Source organism: Miniopterus natalensis, chromosome 21 (genome assembly GCF_054644295.1).
Source record: "Miniopterus natalensis isolate mMinNat1 chromosome 21, mMinNat1.hap1, whole genome shotgun sequence".
NCBI lineage: Eukaryota > Metazoa > Chordata > Mammalia > Chiroptera > Miniopteridae > Miniopterus > Miniopterus natalensis.
The window spans coordinates 5,845,115-5,863,935 of NC_142101.1; the positions used below are offsets into that span (position 1 = coordinate 5,845,115).

Below are 18,821 nucleotides of genomic sequence, written 5' to 3' on the forward strand. Positions count from 1 at the left end.
ATAGGGTCTGTTCATTGTATTGATATGTGTAGTTTTTAAGCTGTGGTGGTTCCCTCTGGAGTTTATTTGGTGTGTGGTATGAGCTGTCAGGTTTAAATGATAAAATGAATGTAAAGTGTTTCAGATGGTGCTCAGCCCATCAGTGTAAACACCTGCAACCACTACTGTCTGTTCCCCTTGATTGATGAGCTAGACCTGTAATTGTTGTGTTAAGAAGCCTTAGATGGCTTTATTTGTTCCACTTAATTTTTCAGTTGTCTAATTCATTAATATCTGTCTTCATTTTTTTTAATTTTTATTTTCTTTTAGTATGTTTTACTTATCTCTCAATGTGTTGAATTTATTTACTGAAAACCCCAGGCCCTGTGCTGCTTTGGGAATACAGTGGTTAGCAAATAAATGTGGCCACTGTGGTTTATACTTGAACCTCAATTTTAATTTTGTTTGTTTAGTAATAAAAACACATATATATGTATATATCTGAGAGTAGATTTGACTATATTCTGTAACTTTTGCTATATAGTATAAACCTGTTGTATTATGTTGAACCATAGATATTTAGTCATTTTTAACTTACAGAAGTAGCAATTTCATATAGCTCCACCTAAGTAATTTTTAAAAATTAATATACTTTGTTTTTTGGTGCAGTTTTAGGTTTACAGAAAAGTTGAGCAGAAAGTCCAGAGACTTCTCATAACCCCTCACCAGTCCTCTCACCCCCACAGTTGCCCCTGTTGTTCACATCTTGCATTAGCCAAGTACATTTGTTACAATAGAATTGTTAATTTTAACTAATGTCCACAGTTTACACTAGGGTTCGCTCTGGGGGCTCTGACAAATGTATAACAACATGTATCCACCATTACAGTACCATACAGAATAGTTCCACTGCCCTGAAAATCCCCCGTGTTCCACTTGTTCATCCCTCTCTTCCCTCAGGCCTCCCAACCCCCCACAACCATCGATATTTCACTGCCTCCATAGTTTTGCCTTTTTCAGACTGTCATATAGGTGGAATCATACATTAAGAAGCTTTTCAGACTGGCTTCTTTCTCTAAGTAACACACCTTAAGGATCTTCCATGTCTCTGCATGCCTTTCGATCACTGAGTAATATTCAGTTGTCTGACGTACCACAGTTTATTTACCCGTTCACCTGCTGAAGGACATCTTGGTTGCCTCTCAGTTTTGGCAGTTATGAATGAAGCTGCCATAAACGTGAAGGTGAAGGTGTCTGTGTGGACATAACTTTTCAACCCATTTGAGTAAATACCAAGGAGCACAGTTGCTGGATTGTATGGTAAGAGTACGTTTAGTTTTGTAAGAAACTGCCAAACTGCCTTTGAAAGTGGCTGCGCTATTCTGCATTCCCACCAGCAGTGAATGTGAGTTCCTGCTGCTCCACGACCTCGCCGGCATTTGGTGTTGTCAGGGTTTGGGATTTTGGCCATTCTACTAGGTGTGTAGTGGTAGCTCATTGTTCTTTTAATTAGCAATTATGTAACGACATATGGCATTGGGCACCTTTTCCCATGCTGCTTGCCATCTGTATCTCTAAGTTCTTTGGTGAAGTGTTTGTTCAGATCTTTTGCCCATTTTTAAATTGGATTGTTTTATTGAATTTTAAGAGTACATGTTGGATACCAGTCCTTTGCCAGATGTGTCTTTTGCAGATATTTTCTCTTGGCCTTTGGCTTATCGTCTTATCCTCTTGACAGTGTCTGAATAGACTTTGAGACGTGTATTTTAATGGGACATCAGGGGAAGCTGTGTACCAGGGACTGGTAGTCAGATGCCGTTTAGATCATAAGTCTGACATGAAAACTTCTTGCAGGGAAATAGTCTGAATTTTGTGACAGATCTGATATAGGGCAAGAATCAAATATGAATTTGAGTTACTTCAGTAAATTTGTTATAATAGAATTGTGCTTGTGGAAATAGATTTGGAAAACCACATGTTTTATAGTAGTGATTAAGAAACAGTCTGGCCAGTTTGAGAGGAATATAAAGAAAAAGTATATACTGTGGAAAAATAAATATAGCTGACCTCACTGTTAGGTTCTATTTTAAGATCATCTGCTTGATAAAGACCGACACAGAACGGCCTCCTGCGGTGTTGCTGGGCGGCTCAGCCATTGGTTCCTCGGGGCGTGGGTTTCAGTCGTCTCTGAGGAATTCATGAGTTTTGCCTTGTTCACTATCATCTTGTCTCCTTACATGTAATTTTGGGTTACCTTAATGGATGCAAAAAATATTTTAAAAAAAATTCTTACCTTTTAGAAAGACATAATTATTTACTTATTTAAATTCATATATCGATATGCACATTAAGATATATTGTAAAAAGGAAGTTGAGAACATAGATTTCAAAACAAAATTCACAATTACGTGTGATCAAAGATTAATCTGTGTAGTTCTGTGACCTAGTTTTGCAAGTCTTTTGAGAGGTGTGATGGAGAACTAGGACAGATTCTGTTAAATATATTTTAAAATGCACATATGATCCAAAATAAGCTTGTGAGGAGGTAGCAACTGTAATTATAACTTATATTTCAGATTCTCCATTCAAGAGTAAACATCAAGCTAGAATGAATTTTAATTTAAGGTGGTAATTTATTTACATAATGTTTTATTTTTCACAGAGATGTTCTTTAGCATAGCTTATCACAATGTGCATTTTATATTAGGTACTTTAAAGTTCCTGCCTGTAAATGAAGTTTATAAAATCTCGGATGGAGATTAGAAAACACACACACACATTATTTTCTGCCAACACTATCTGTGCCACTCAGTGACGACAGTAAATCTTTTATTACTTTGTTGTGTTCAGTCATTTAAATTCATTTTATTTTGGAAGAAAAAAATTGACTTTGGGAAATTAGAGATCCTTTGTTCGGTTAGTTTTTAAAAATAAAGTAATACCTGCTGTCTCCTCCAGCTCTGTGATTGGCTGCGTGCTAACGAAAGCTGCTTTGGAGGATCCTCAACTTGTAGCTCCACTGGACTTCAAGAGACGTGCTCTTTAAATGCTTATGTCAAGAACCTAGTTCAAGAGTTCATTAAGTCACCTGCTTGGGAAAGTAAGTCTGAAATCATTTTTCTGGATTAGTGTAAACAAAGTGTTTTCAAAGAACTTTTAACTAGTTTTCAGATCAAGATAATGGACTTTACCACATGCACGTCAGTCTACATCAGACGTGTTTTTCAGCCAAATACTGCAGATAAATGAATGTAAAAATATTGCTCCCTAACTTGTACTTTATCTGTTCTAGGATTTGAGATTCTAAACTAATAAGTGGGCAGAATAGAAATTAGACACAAATAAATGTAATAGTTTATTCTACAATTAGGAAATTTATTGTGGGTTAGAGATGGCAGGTGTGATTTCAGGGCCTCTAAAGTAGAAATATTTGTAGATAAATGAGTTCATCTTTTGTTTTCAGAGTGTTAACATTTAGTGTGATCTGATTATGAAAAGTAATTTTAGAGGAAAGTTGTTTGAAAGCGATTTGTTAGTTTTCCTTTTTGCCAGATACTTAGCAAAGATCCCGGTAAGACTGCTCGAGGGAGGAACTAGTTGCAGATCTAATAATTAGGGTTCTTTTTGCATTTCTAATGCTTCCTCTTCACCAATGACATCCGTGGTCATTTGAGTGAATTGCATCTTTGAATTTAACATGTCTTAAGTTTCGTAGGTTTGTTTCAGACCAAGTCATTTTCATTTACTGACTTCTCTAATCTCATCATGGACTAGCTTCTAAGTGGTCAGATAATTACCCTCCCCAAATACTTGAGAGTATCTGTTGTCCTCAAACATTTCTCTTTTGCCTGTTTTAGTCTCTCTATTGTTTAGTAAATTTTCTGTGCTATTACTGGGAAGATTCTTTTGTTAGCCTATAAAAGTAAATGAATTTTAGTCCCTACTACCCTTACATAAGATTAAACCCCTAAAATAGAGCCTGTCTTATAACTCAGAGTATATAACAGAGTCAGATCTGATTAAATATTCAAAATTGGATGAAACAGGATTTTTAGAGTTTCTTCCTTAACATTTCTAGGACTTAAAATACACTGTTTAACGTAATATGCTATTTGAAGTTGTTTTAAAAACTGATTTTTAAGTGCAAAGGAGGCTTGTGTGTACACATTTAATATTTAGTGTTACTTTTAATGCCCTGGCTAAGTGCCTCTATAAAATTTTTGTTTAGTTATCAATTACTAGGCTTTTTTTCAGAGTAAGTTAATAAACTCCAAAGCAGATACTGTTTAGCTTGAGTTTTTGAGCATCAAATACAGATAATATTCAGATTTGTTTTTATAGAAAGACTCATCAGCCAGAACACTATTTTCAACAGATTATACATCTGAAGTAGCTTTTTCTTTGGGTGTTGACATACTCAGCTTGGGTAGATTTCACACTATTTATTCAGCTATTCAGCAGACATATATCAAGTGTTTTCTGTGTGTCAGGCATGGGAGTTACGGAGATAAAAGATGCATCCCCTGTCCTCAGAGAGCCCAGAACCCAGCAGGGGAGTTGACGAGTAAGCAGATAATCCTAGCATAGTGCCTTGAAGGACATAAGTGCTGGGGTGGGGAACCTGTGTGAGCAGTACCTGTCCAGACCAGGTGCTTGCAGGAGTGGGGGGGTCCCCTGGTGGGGTGACACTGATGAGTGAATAGAAATTGTGAAAAGTGGGAAAACATCAGGGCTTGGATGTATGTGCATCCAGGGAGCTGAGTTAGGTAGGCTTCTTTCTGTCTGTCTGTCTATGGCATGGAGCCAGGTGGGAATGGTAAGAGAAGGATGGATATGAGACATGTACATACACACTCACTAGTTATTTTACATTTCCGTGTACACTCTTCGACGGGCGCTGTTCTCTGCTGCTCTGCATGTTCTGTGAGCACAGGGACGTCAGCAGCATGGGGTTGGTCCGTGAAGTGACCAGGCATGCAGAGATTGGGTGTTACTCATGTTTCACCATGAGTTAGCCATGTGTGTAAAACTGTGACCATTTCATCTCAGCTGCATTTCAGTAATAATTAGTGTTGGTAAGACATAATCGTTTAGTCCCTTGATTTTGAAGCCATCTCTTCAAAGGGTTTTGTTAATGCTTTCAAACTTCGACTGTATTATTTAAGCAGGAGAAAACTGTTGGATGCCCGATTGGGCTGAAGCCAAGCTTGTTGCTCTGATGGTCTTGCTGGCAGTAGATGTGGAAGGAATGAAGATTCAATACAGGTAAGTGATTCTGAACCAGCAGAGCCTTCAAAGAAAGGCTCCTCAGGTGTATGGTGGATATTTAATTTTCCCATGATTGGAGTGGGATTGATCACAATGCATTAAAAGAGGGAACTAGAACGTTGGCAACAGATTAATTATAAATTAACAATAAGTTAATAGTAATAACAGCTATTAGGTTGGTAAGTTAAACTGTTAAAGAAGGTTAGAAAAACTGTGCAGTAATCACTGGTTTTATATAAGAATATTAGAAGAATGAGTTGTAAAATCCTAGCGTAAGATTAGGTGAAGAGATAGACTATATTTAATTTATTTGTAAAATGTATAATTTTAAAAAGGGAGTAAAGATAAAACTCATATTTTGAGAATGGGAACAGGTCAGTTCTCTCAGATTACAATTGTTGCAAAAAGCAGCTTCCTTAGGTTGTGTGTTTGCATGATATATGGTTAATTTTGTGAACATCAAATCTGTTTTCTGGACAGTTTTAGTACTGAAGTTGGTTATAATAGTTTTTCATAAGTCCTTAATTTTACATATGTATTTTTTGTTAACATGTCTCATTTCCTTGACCTGCACTTGTTTTGTTTTTTTGAATTGTGGAAATGGGATCTCAGCATTCTAATTGACACATAAAATTGACATAGGATTTCCTTCATTCTTGTGCCCAGAGCTGAGTGTTCGATCTTCCCTGTGCTTTCCCTCTGGTGACTCACGTTCTCCCTGGGAAAGCGCAGACCGAGGTCAGCGAATAGGTTGGGGGAGAGGTCAGCCCTGAGAGGTGCTGGGTGTTAGGATCGTCCACAGGAGTTGTTCTGTCTAATAGAGTCTATTAGTTAACCAGTTCCACAAATTACAGTTGGGAAATGGTTTCTTTATGCTTCTGAACTGCTTGGTTTGGGCGTTTTTCAATGTCTAGTGAAAGACAGAGGACACAGAATGTCCTGCGGATATTCCTAGATCCTCTCCTGGACGCCCTCGCGAAGCTGGGCAGGAGCGCCTACATGCCCCTGCCGAAAACGGACAGATGCCTCCAGCTGCTGGTGACGCTGCTGCACACCTGCGTGTTGAGAGGCTCCGGCGCCCAGGATGGTGAGGGTGAGGAGTTTCCTGAGTGTCCTGCTGGTAAATTGTTGGTATTTAGAATGAAAGAATATTCCCAATCTTTCAAAATAAAAAGACCACTTCGTGCATAAGCAGGTATTTACTGGGTCTCTCCTGCTGGTGCTGGGGACACACAGGGAAGGAGCATGCTCTGCCCTCGTGGCACTGACAGTCTAGTGTTCACATGTGTTGGTTACTGTTGATTTTAGTATGTGATTTCATTTGCTTTTATTTTTTTTTTAAATTTATGCTTGGTCATTTATTTTTAGACCATTGAAAATGATCCCTGTTTCATGTATGTTTAAGCAAGGTCCATCTCTAATTGCCACTAGGCTAGACGTTGCAGAAAGTGAGTGAAAACATGAGAATGTCAGCAATTTTATAGTTGTTTCTTAAGTACATTCATCTCTGAGCACCTTTAAGTAGAAAATCCTTCCTATAGAAAGTATCACGATGGTAGGTAGAAGTGCTGAGCTCTATCTTCCCTCCTAAAACCAGGATACGTGTAAATTAGTTGAAAACCAGTGGACATTAGAGATGAGCTCACTGGTGGGTAAACCTTGACTCCCAAACCTTTCCGACCAAGTTCATCTGGAGGTAAAGAAGGTTAAAATTTTAAAAAATTCTAGAGAAACATTGGTATTCGTTTAAACCTGAGGCTAATAGGATGAGGTTAGTTTTAACTTATGCTTGTGAAATAGTAAAGCTAGTTTCCAAGTTCTGGTGTTTTCTTCAGCACCAGTTTTTTCTCCTCTGGGACTCTTATGACATGAGGATTAGCCCTTTGTTACTGTCCATAGGGCTCTGGGCTGTTTATTTTTAATCTCTTTCATCTGTTGCTCAGATTGCATGTTTTACTGATCCGTTTTCAGGTTCACTGTCTTTTTTCTTGTATCTCCTTCCTGTGATTGACCCCATCCAGTGAGGTTTTTTTAAACTTTAAAATTATTTATTTTTATTAAATATATTGGGTGAAAATGGTAATTTCAGTTATTGTACTTTTCAACTACAAAGTTTCTGTTTGCTTTTCGTGTTTAACTTCTGTTCCCTTGCTGAGACTTTCTATTTCTCCATTTCTTTCATGAGTGTTCTTGATAGACTGTTGAAGCATTTATTTTATTTTTCCCATCACCATTTGTCCCCTCTCTGCCCTCTTCCACCTCTGCCTCCCTCCTTTCCACAATCACCATCCTGTTGCCCATGTCCATCAGTTCTCTCTTTTTTTTGCCCATTCTCTGCACCCCCATACCCCTACCACCAGAGCTGTCTGCCTGCTCTCTATCTACGAGTCTGTCTCTATTTTGCTTAGTAGTTCAGTTTGTTCATTAAATTCCACGTATGAGTGAGATCATAAGGTACTTGTCTTTCTCTGACTGGCTTATTTCACTTAGCGTAATACTCTCCAGCTCCATCCATACTATCGCAAAGGGTAAAGTTTTCCTTTTCACGGCATATTTAGTATTTCCTTGTGTAAATGTCCCACGGCTTTTCTACCCACTCACCTACTGATGGGCACTTGGGCTGTTTTCAGATCTTAGCTGTTGTAAATAATGCTGCTATGAACATAGGGGTGCATATATTCTTTCAAATTAGTGTTTTGGGTTTCTTCGGGTAAATTCCCAGAAGTGAAATTGCTGTATCATAAGACTGTTCCATTTTTAGTTTTCTGAGGTGACTCCACACTGCTCCTTATAAATAGCTGCTTCAGGGTCTCCGTCATATTATTCTGTCTAAACGTGACATCACCTCTGTGCTGTTGCTTGTAGCTGGTCTTTTCCTCGGTGTTTCCTGATGCTTCCTGTGCCCGGTTGTGCTGGGTTGTATCTAGGTGTCATGACTACTGTGCAGTGAGACTCTGGATCTTCTTTCAGTTCTATGGGGAGGGGTGGTATTTTTGTCCGGCACACAGTCAGCCTGGTTGGGTTGAGGCCTCAGTTCTGACCCAGCTTCTGTGGGTGCTGGTTCCCCTGCAGCTGTTTTCAGGTCTTTAGCAGTGGAGTCTGCCCTGAGCCGCAAGTGCCTCATCAGGGCCAGCGGGGACCTGGGCCCCTGTCTCTGTGAGTTCAATTCTGAAAGTCTTGTTGCTGGTTAGTATTGGATCCATGCAGCCTGGTGTCGGAAGCCACTTTTTGGGGCCGCTTTCCCGACGCCTCCCCCTTGGGCTGTCCTAAGGCCTCACAGTCTGCTTCCCTGGCTCTCCTTTCATTCCCTGCCAACCCCTGCATCTGGTCCTAGCCTGCAGGGGAACCAGGGCGGCTCCCTGCTGCCCAGGACCTCTTCCTTCTTAGTCTGTCTGCTACTCTTTACCATCCAAGTCTCTAACAGCTGCTTCAGATCTTCTGTCTGGGAGGGTAGCCTCGTTCCCAAGGGAGGGCAGTGTGTTCCTGCAGCAGCTCATCTAGAGCTGGAACTCCTGAAGGGTTTCTCAGGTTAATTACAGATTTCCCCACCGTATTAATGGCTATTATATTGTTAGAATCCATTTTTTGTAAGTGACTCACATGCGTTTAACATGGTTGTACTTTTACTAAACTATTTGGTGTATTTTGTACCAAACAACGTATTTCTGTCGTTTAGTTGTGCACTTTTCCCCACACAGATGAGGTGTTGACCTTCCTTCAGGGCTTTATTGTGTCCACTTCAGAGAGCATCTCCGACTTTCTCCTCAGGAGACTGACTATGAATGAGCTGAGCAGTGTGAGTATCCATCAGGGTGACTCTTCAGTCTTCAGTATTGGAGTGGTTACAGACTGCAGCACTGTGTTAAGTTGAAAGGAAAATTACAGTGCCACCTTACGTTCCCTCGCACCCGGCAGCCTGACTGCAGCAGACACCCGGCTCCCTGCTCACCATCTCCACCTCCCTCAGGATGCAGAGCAACGGCTCTCAAGCTCAGTGACTCCTTTGTCATGGGCCAGCGGATACTTTCAGACATGCTTTTCTTTACTCCTTGGCCCCACTGGACACTGTTGACCACGCTCCCTCGAAACAGTGTCCCCTTAGCTGCTGTGACATTGTCCTATCCTGGTTTTCCCCATCTCTCTGGCCATTACTCCTACTTTTCCTCAGAATGTCTGTCCTCTGTGATGTAACCCTGAAAGTAGGAGCTTAAAGCATGACCCAGCCCCTTCTCTCATGGTCTCTTCTGTCTTGGTGATTTCATCTGCGGCCCTATCTGCAGTTTTGCCAGGGACCCTCCTGTCTCTGTCTCCACCCAGATGTCTTCTGACCTTCACTCCCATTCAGCCAATTGCTGTTCACAGCAATTGTTGACCCCGGTCATCCCTCCAGGAGCTTGTCTGGGCTCCCCTCTCACTGAATGTACTGTCCTCCAAAGAGCTGCTGAGCTCAGACCTTGGGAACCCCCACAGCACTGCCCTTGAACCTGGCACAGTGCCGGCATTACAGTCAGTGGTTGCTCAGTGAGGCTTCCTTTGACACAGAGGGCCTCCTACGGCATAGTAGTTAGTATAGTAGTAATAACTAAGGCCTAATCGTAACCACTCAGGGCCAGTCCACTTAGCATACTTTCCTCAACTCTTCCAAAAAACCCTGTGATGGATACACATTACCCTTCATAATGTGTGGACAAGGAACTGAGGCCTAAGGAGCTTAGGTGGCGTGCCATAGGTCATAGAGCTGGTGGGTGGTAGAGCTGGACTGAGCCCAGTTCTGCCTAAGTCCAGAGTCAGAACTGCCTGTGGTTAATTCTATCCTCTTGCTGGCTCTGAGATGCCAGGTGAGTTGCTTCTCTGAAACTTTGTCGTCATCTTAGGAAAGTGGATGGTCACCTTCCTTGTGAGAGTGGGGTGTGGTAATGTGCCCGAGACAGAGGAAGGGTGATTGCTGTAACTGCTGTTATTGGCCATGGTTAGCTTTGGGTTCAGGAATTGGTAGAACCTGGTTTCTGCCTTCTCAGGTCTCATAACCTGGTGGGAGGAGCCAATCACTTGTGGTTAGTGGGGTGATGTGTGGAAGGCAGAGTCACTGGACACTCAGAGAAGGTCCTTGTCTGCATGGGGACAGTATGGAAGGCTTCCTGGGGGAAATGACTTTTTCTCTCATCAGTGTGTTATTTCAGTGATTTTAAACAACTGGTAGTCTTGTGAAAATTCTGGACCCTTATTGAGTGTCTTACTATCTGTCTTAGGTTTCAGACCTGGATCGGTGCCACTTATACCTGCAGGTCTTCGCTGAGCTTACAGATCTCCATGTGAAGGTGGGGTGGAAGAGAGGCAACCCCATCTGGAGAGTGGTTTCTCCTCTGAGAAACGCATCCATTAAGCATCTTCAGGACACGGACAGTGGGCAGGTAACCCTGTGATCCGGGGCTTGTACTTCTGTTGGATAAGGCTTACGTGGAATACAGATTTGATTATTAATACAGTATTTTGATATCATTAAAAGCATCTGCTGAAACTTGATGTTTAAAATAATATTCTTGCCCTGGCAGGTGTTGCTCAGTGGTTAGAGCTTCGGCCTGCCCCAAAGGGTTGTAGGTTCAATTCCCAGTGAAGGGCATGTTCCTCGGTTGGGGGCTCGCTCCCTGCCTCAGGTGGGGGCACATGCGGGAGGCAACCGATCGATGTGTCTCTCTCACATTGATGTTTCTCCCTCTCTCTCTCCCCTCCCTCCCTCCCTTTCACTCTCTCTGGAAAAGCAATGGAAAAATATCCTCAGGTGAAGATTAACAAAAAATAAATTAATCAAAATAATATCCTTTGTTTATGGTATTTGATGAGGATTGGGGTTCCCATCATACCAGGTACATAACAGAGGTGACTTTAGTCTTTACATCCTTTCGGCCCAGGAAGGGGAGCTATACTGAGTCCTTTGCTCGTGCACCAGGAAGGGGCACTTCATGCCCACGTGCTCCAGACCTGGCTTTCTGCCTCTTCTGTGCTGTGTCACTCTGGACCACCAGGTCCAGTTTCACAGGCCACAGGCACATCATTCCATCTGGTCCTTCTGCTGAGAATGTCCTCCCTCCAATGTGCACCTGTCAGTAGCCTTTATGGCCCAACTCAGACCACACTTTCTTAGAGGCCTTCTTGGGTCAGTGTCTCCTCCTTTCCTTCATTTCCTATTGCTCTGTATGCTTCCACTGTAGTGTTTATTTACGTCCACTTGTTTTTGGAGTGATTTATGTATGTTTGTCTTCTCCACTGGATTTCAGTACCTGGAGGCATTTCCTAAACATGACATAATAAGGCATAGTGTTTATTATGCAATACGAGCACAGGCTTTGGAGTTTAGACTTCCTGGGGATGAATCCTGGCTTTATCCCTGCTAGCTGTGTGACCTTGGGGAAATTACTTAACTTCTCTGTGCCTCATATGGCAAAGTGAGGGTTATAGGGTTGATGTGAGAATTAAGCTCATACATGTTAGAACAGTGCCCGGGACATAGATAGTCCTCAGTAAATGTTAGCTATGTTTACTTAACACATGGTGTTTAATAAAGTTGACCTGAATCATAGCTTAGTCTGGCTGCTGATTAAAACAATGAAGCTACTTGATTGCTTTAATCACCTAGTTGGAAGTTTTCAGGAACTGCCCTAAAATAAAGCATCCCGTCTGGTACAGATTAGAGATATAATTAGAGATATGAAAGGCCAGAATCATGAACTACACACAGTCAATTCTTAAAGGTGGGCTTGCTTTCTTTAGTCATTCACTGAATTACACGAAGATTAACAGCAACCATATTGGCTCAGAAGTAACACTAGTATTTCACATGCTGGCAGTGTTGCTATGTAAAACTTACTTGTGGCGATAGTGACATGTTTTGGGGCTGCGGAAAGATATGGAATCAATAGGAAGAAGTTCCTTCTGGTGGATGTCACTGTTGGCAGAACCTGGGAGACCTGTTTCAGTCTCATTGCAGCTGCTTTATGTGTCTGCCATTGGCCTGAGCACCTGGCTCTTGCTTAAAGGTGGTTGATTTTCTCTAAGGATGCCAGGCCGTCCTGGTTTCCTCCTTTGTGCTCCTCTATGTGGAGCTCCCAGTGCTTCACATGAGACACCCCATGTATTTACGCTTCACAGGAGCCCTGGAAGTAGGTTCTGTAACTGCCCCACTTACAGAGAGGACACTCAGATGCAGCACGTCCGGAGTCAGACCTCAGCCACGTGGGTCCCGAGTCCAACCCTAGACAATGGTTGTGCTGTGTTACCTTCAAAGGCAGCGTACAGCTAATGGAAGGAGCTACTTACATATGTTCCTGGAGCCTTTATTTAAAAAAATATTTTTTTATTAATTTTTAGAAAGGGGGGGAGAAACATCTATGTGAGAGCAAAACATTGATCAGCTGCCTCCTGCATACTCCCTCCCCCTACTGGGGATTGAGCCCACAACCTGGGCATGTGCCCTGACTGGGAATCGAACTGACAACTTTTTGGTTCATGAGATGATGCCCAACCAACAGAGCCACACTGGCCAGGACCCTGGAGCTTTTTTTAAAAACATACTTCAGCCCAACAGTTAAAATAAGACTCACCCAGAGGGCTGTTGGATCCAAATGTCATTGAGGAAAGACAGAGTTCTAGCCTACCACAGGTACAAGGTCTGTTGTGAACCACTCCCAAGATCCACCTGCCAGGTGGAGAGATCTGCTGGGTTTTACTGCTGCCGTGAGTTTGTTCACAGCTGGTCTGTAGAGAAGTGTCAAACCATGTGGTGTGCACTGTGTTTCCTTTTGTTTCCTCTGAGGCTCAGGAGCAGGAAGAGAGGAAGGAGGGCACCGGATCTCCATCAGGCAGTTTGGGTCCTGCCTGGCCAGGACAGCTCCTGGTGCTAACAGGTGCTGTGTTTCCTCCTCAGGCGCTTGGGAGGCAGGTTCAGAGGGTGGTCAGTATGGCTGCCTTGGCCGCGGTGTGTGAGGCCATTGACCAGAAGCCAGAGCTGCAGCTGGACTCTCTGGACGCTGGACCCACGGAGAGGTTCCTCGCCTCCCTTCAGCTCAATCAGATGCTGCAGAAGCCGTGCCCAGAGGAGCAGAGCAGGTGCGTTCACCCCTTGGAGTGTGTTGCGCATGAGAGGGGTCTTTACTGCTCGTGTTGGAAAATCCATTCTTGCTTCAGTCATTGAGGTGATTGCCCAGCAGTGCAGACGGGTTCAGAAGCTGGGAGTTGAGGCTCCACTCAGGGTAGCCAGGGTTACTGCATTACTCATCTCCATTACGGGGCCATGAACGCTTCCCCATTTAGTTTTCAGTGCATCATACAAAGTGAAATACCTACTTCTGGGGTAGTTAGAAGAGATCGAGATCTGTGTGGCTTCCTTGGTTTTGGTAGACGGCATATTGAATAATGATCGCTTAATTTCTCCTTGGAAGGATAGTACTACACATGCAGGTGACACTGAGATCGACTTAAGGAAGGACGGGCAGTGACTTGACTTTTCGTTTCAGTGTTTTGGAAGAATCATCGTCTTCCCAAGGATGGGGGAAAATAGCTGCGCAGTATATTCATGATCAGTGGGTCTGCCTCTCCTTTCTGCTGAGAAAATATCACACCCTTATACCAGCCTCCGGGGGCGAACTCCCGGAACCCGTTCTGCCTGCCGTTCAGATGCCTGCGAGGACTCTGCAGGCTGCGCTAGCGGCGCTCCTCGTTCTGCCCTCCGACCGAGTCCTGCCTGTGTTCCACTGCATGAAACTTCTCGTTCCCAAGGTAAGACACAGTGAGCCGTGAGTCGAAGAATAACCGAGGACAATACCAGTTCCTGAAGTTAAGTGATAGTTATATGTTTCTTTCTCTTTCTTTCCTACCAGCTCCTGGCCTCCTCCGAGTCCGTCTGCATAGAGGCTTTTGACATGGGTTGGAAAATCATATCTTCTTTAAGCAACACTCAGCTGACATTCTGGTCCAATTTAAAAGCTTTTGTTCAGTTTGTTTTTGATACCAAAGTCCTTACCATTGCTGCAAAAATCAAGGGCCAGGCATATTTCAAAATAAAAGAGGTAACTTTCTTTTAATTGGGGTAAAAAGCACAACCTAGCACTTACCCTCTTAACCATTCTTAGTATATTGGAATGTGAGTATGTTCGCATTGTTGGGACTGATCTGCAGAACTGAAACACTACACCCATTAATACCTCACCTTTCCTCCCTCCCATGTAACCATTCTGCCTTCTGTGTCTATGAATTTGACTGCTTTAGATAAAAGGTGTACTTGAGACCTACATAATCTTATCAACCAAGTTTACCCCAGTATATTTATTTTAAAAAGTGGGCTTTTTTCCAATTGTGTGACCTCGTAGCCCATGAGGAAGGAGAGTTATATTCGTAACTGCTTATTAGATGTGTTGTTCACTCAGTTAACAACATGAACCTTCTTCAGTGTCATGAGTAAGGACAAGAAAATCTTAGATGTCACAGAACAGGTGACATGGTAGCCCGTGAACCACACTTGCCTCACAAGCATGTGTTATTTGGTTCATACGATGTTTAAAATTTTGGCTGATTTGCGAGCTTTGAAGAATTGGGAAGTTTGCACGAAGATCTTGGGAAGTGGGATGATCCAGTGACACTGGCCCTTCCTACACGACAGCAGTCCCCTCGCACCGAGTAGGTGCTGCCCTGTCCACCTGCTGTTCCTCTTCTCCAGCCCACACCATTCTCCATGCTTTCTGGACACTGAGGGCCAATGTCCGGTGCCATTTGTCACTGTATTTGTGCCATTGCTTTTCTTGTATGAGACATATTTCTCTGAATATAACCTGATCATAGGGTCTTCTGGTTTCTGGAGGCATTTGTGTGTGTAACCACTGATACATAGTAGGGACACAATGTGATGGAGCGACACCAAGCCTAGGAGCTTACGTGTGCCTTTATTTAAGGGGAGAATGGACCTTTCATGACTCCACTGTCCCCTCTGCCACTCTCAGTCCTTTCCTGAGGCCCGTCACACACTGAGAGACTGAGGTCTTTGCTGACTCAGGAGGGGAGGCCATTGGCAAAATGCAAAGAAAACCAGACTGTGCCGGGGGAGGTAGTTTTTCTCCCTTTCACTCTATTTAGACAGCAGCGTCTCTAGGTCAGTTCTAGGTGAATGTTACCATCAGTAAAATTTTGTTACTGAGAAATGAAAATTAACATTCTATGATTACTGAACATCTTGCAAAATTCAAATGGTAAAGAATTTTTAATTTTTACACTGTACTCATGCTGATGTGGGAACTGTCATTTGAAGCCATTCACATGACAGTTTCGAGCAACACTAATTTTTTTTTTTTGCAAAAAACTAACTTGGTCAAAGGTTACAGTGACCATCATCTTCCATTCCAGATTATGCACAAGATGATTGAAATGTCTGCTATAAAAACTGGAGTCTTCAATATACTGATAACTTACTGCTGCCAGTCTTGGATAGTTCCTGTCTCAAATATGTCCCAAGTGTCTCTCTCAAGTGCTAGAAGTTACAGCGAGCTGGTCCTTGAGGCTTGTGTGTTTGGAACTGTGTTCAGGCGTGATCAGAGGTAAAGCTGTCTTTATTCCAACCTGACCTCACCTATGCTAAGTGCCTGTGTGGGTAGAATTGCTTTTATTTTGAGGCTTTCAGTTAACAGGATATAAAGCACTAGCTAACGTTAAATTTGGGGCCTTAATTTTTTTTTTTCTGTCTAAAGCCTCTTCTTTGTCAAATGTTTTTTATGGAAAGACTCATTCAGGACGTACAGACCTTTATAGAAAACCTTGGACACGACTGTGCAGCAAACGTCGTTATTGAAAAGTAAGTACAAGGGATTTTTCACGTCTTTCATAAATGGAATTTTCATAATTTAACAGTATAAGAAACATTCTGTATTTGTTAAATTTAATAAGTGTTTACTGCTATGATACTGAATGAGCCTTCAAAAGTATGTTAGAAATTACATTCCCTTGCTAATATATTTTCTTCAAATCTGTCACTATTTACTAAAATTTGATAAACTGTAAAAATGTATGGTGCAAAGTCTAACATAAACAAGGCAGTGAGTGGGGGGGACACGAAACCCCAGTCTCCTTTGTTTGGGTTGGAGGGGTGATCACCAGCACACTTTTTTTTTTTTTTGGCTAAAAGTCACCATGCAACAAGTCAGTATCCTCACACAAAAATAAAATCACTTTTGGAACAGGCCCTAAAGTTTTGATTTCTGGGATAATACTATTCTTATCTCCGAATTAATGTTTTTGGAGCTTGTCAAATAGTTTTTTTAAAGTTTTATTTTTTTAACATAATTTTCAAAGGTCTGTGTGTAGGTGTTTTAAAGAAGATGGTGGTTGGTGTATTACTCTTTGATTCTAGAGTTTGGGACAACAAGTGATGTTGTGTACAGTTACCACAGTGTTTATTCCAAAGGCCATAGCTGTTTTATCTTCTTCTCTTCATTAAAAATACACATTTTTCATTGTTAATTGTTTTAATTGATCTTTTTTTTCTTGACCAGTTTAGTGTAGCAACAAAAGTAAAAGTTTTTAGTTAATGGTTTCAGATAACTTTGATTTCTGTTAGATGTTTTGTTGTTAAATTAAAATGACACTTATTTACGTTGTAACAGTTATAATGAACTGTGGAAATATTTATTAACAGTTTCACTTACTTTATCTTTCCCCATTTGGATACTGAACGTGCTGGGATGCTGGGAGCGCTGGGTGATCCCCGAGTTTGCCCCCATGCTGAGAACAGGCCTTTGTAGTAGGGAGGAGACATTGAGGCCCCTGAGGTAGAGTCTTGCCCCTGAGGGGATGGAGCTGTCCATGGTTGTCACTCAGGAGGAGCTTCCTGAGCTCTGATCTGTTTTGTCCACAGATAAGATACGTGTGTAGTGTCGTTTTCCAGAAGTCAGGGTGGAATTGTGCTTGTTCGGACTTTCTGCAAAGCCTCTCCTTTTAACATGTTCATTTGCTTTCTTCTGTTTCCACCTGAATTTAAAAGCATTGTCATTAATTGTGGACCTGCTTAATTTTAGAAAATTTTGGAAGGTTTTGATATTTGTTAGGATATTTTGAAGCTAATATTTGAGGTTTGTTTCTGTTTTGAAAATGTGCTAACATAGTCTGTCATTTCATATTATTTTAGTACCAGAAGAGAGGACCATTATGTCAGAGTTTGTGCTGTCAAGTTCCTGTGCTTATTAGATGGCTCAGATACGTCTCATAGGTCGTTTGTGGAAGATCTTGCAATCAAGCTGTTAGATAAAGTAAATATGTTGTTTTTGTTTTTTTTTACTTTAAAGTATCTTTGTTTTTGTTTAGTTAACAATCAAAATCCAATATTTGCTCTTTATGTTGGCAAAAATATGTATTTCTAAATATTTTTATCAAGAAAAACGTGAGATTTATGTTCCGTATTTTTAGTTACATCTTGGTTAGTAATTGTCCAACTCAAGTTGGCTTTTGAGAACAATAATGTTTTACCTGTACTATCTAAACTTCACTCTGTAGTTTCCAGTACCAGTCAAAACCAGTTACACTTAGAGTGATGTATCCATACATTGCTTTATGTAAGAAATAGAGTAAGAAAGTGAAGTATATACTTTTTTGAGTCTGCAAAGTTATTTATAAGTGAATGTCACACTGTTGAAGGGGGGTTAGTGAAGCTGGGAGAGATGGACCCGAGTAAAGTCAAGTACACTTGAAGCCGAAGGGGACGGAGAACTCGATGTGCTTTCCTGACGTCTGATTTGGGCGCTGGGAAGTAACTGGTGACGCTACAACCCACCTGCATTGAAATGCAGAGTTTATCACACATTCATCAGCTTTATTATATAAAACCGAGGAGGTATTTTTATGCAAAAGTTTCCTCCTTTGCCCTGTTGACTCAGGAGATGAGTCAGAGGAAACAGCGTTTCACTGGTTTTCTGAGGGGAGCAGAGTGGGAGTGGCAGGGTCTCCCGCCAGGCAGTGCGGTTCGTGTGTACTGTACATCGGTGTCGCTAGAGTAGAGGCTGGGGTGCGCGCTGTCTGGAGATGGCATCCTGGGGTGCTCCTATCTTCATGTAAGTAATTTAATATTGATTCCCTCCCCCCACCCCCAGGATGAACTGGTGTCAGTGTCTAGAACCCGTTACTATGTGAATTCTCAACAGCACAGAGTGAAAAACCGAATATGGCAGGTTCTGCTTGTACTTTTCCCCAGATTCGATCAGGTATAATGTTTATTATATTTATACCTTTAAAGTATAATGTTTCCATATGAATAAGCTATTTAATAGAAACCATTATGGGCTGTTTTAAAACTGAGAAAGTAATCTGCTTAAAAGGTATACTTCAGTTCTTAAAATTGAAGTTACTCAGAACTTTTTTTGTAACAGAAAGAACACTAAGGCAATTTGGTACTGGAGAAATAAGTCAGAAGTTGTTTACACGGCCCCACTGAATACTTTTTTCTTTCAATATTTTAATGTACTACTTTAAGTGTTTAAAGTTTCATAGGCCATTTGATTAGAAGATCTGAATAACTCCTAATCTTCGACAGCTAAGCTGTTTTG

General features: G+C 41.7%; 1 protein-coding gene across 3 annotated transcripts in view; it reads left to right on the forward strand.

Annotated features, from left to right (window-relative positions):
* The window catches only part of TARBP1 (tRNA guanosine 2 -O-methyltransferase TARBP1), a 54,988-nt gene that overhangs the window by 17,244 nt on the left and 18,923 nt on the right, over window positions 1-18,821 (forward strand). Inside the window, exons 10-21 of one of the 3 annotated variants that reach the window (XM_087828999.1) lie at window positions 2,938-3,079; window positions 5,145-5,244; window positions 6,162-6,367; window positions 8,946-9,043; window positions 10,497-10,658; window positions 13,169-13,350; window positions 13,758-14,019; window positions 14,121-14,309; window positions 15,637-15,827; window positions 16,010-16,081; window positions 17,411-17,531; window positions 18,369-18,479. In XM_087828999.1, the coding sequence (XP_087685125.1) occupies window positions 2,938-3,079; window positions 5,145-5,244; window positions 6,162-6,367; window positions 8,946-9,043; window positions 10,497-10,658; window positions 13,169-13,350; window positions 13,758-14,019; window positions 14,121-14,309; window positions 15,637-15,827; window positions 16,010-16,081; window positions 17,411-17,531; window positions 18,369-18,479 (1,836 nt within the window). The remainder of the gene's footprint in view (window positions 1-2,937; window positions 3,080-5,144; window positions 5,245-6,161; window positions 6,368-8,945; window positions 9,044-10,496; window positions 10,659-13,168; window positions 13,351-13,757; window positions 14,020-14,120; window positions 14,310-15,636; window positions 15,828-16,009; window positions 16,082-17,410; window positions 17,532-18,368; window positions 18,480-18,821) is intronic. The other 2 variants (XM_087828998.1, XM_087828997.1) reach the window with 2 other exon arrangements.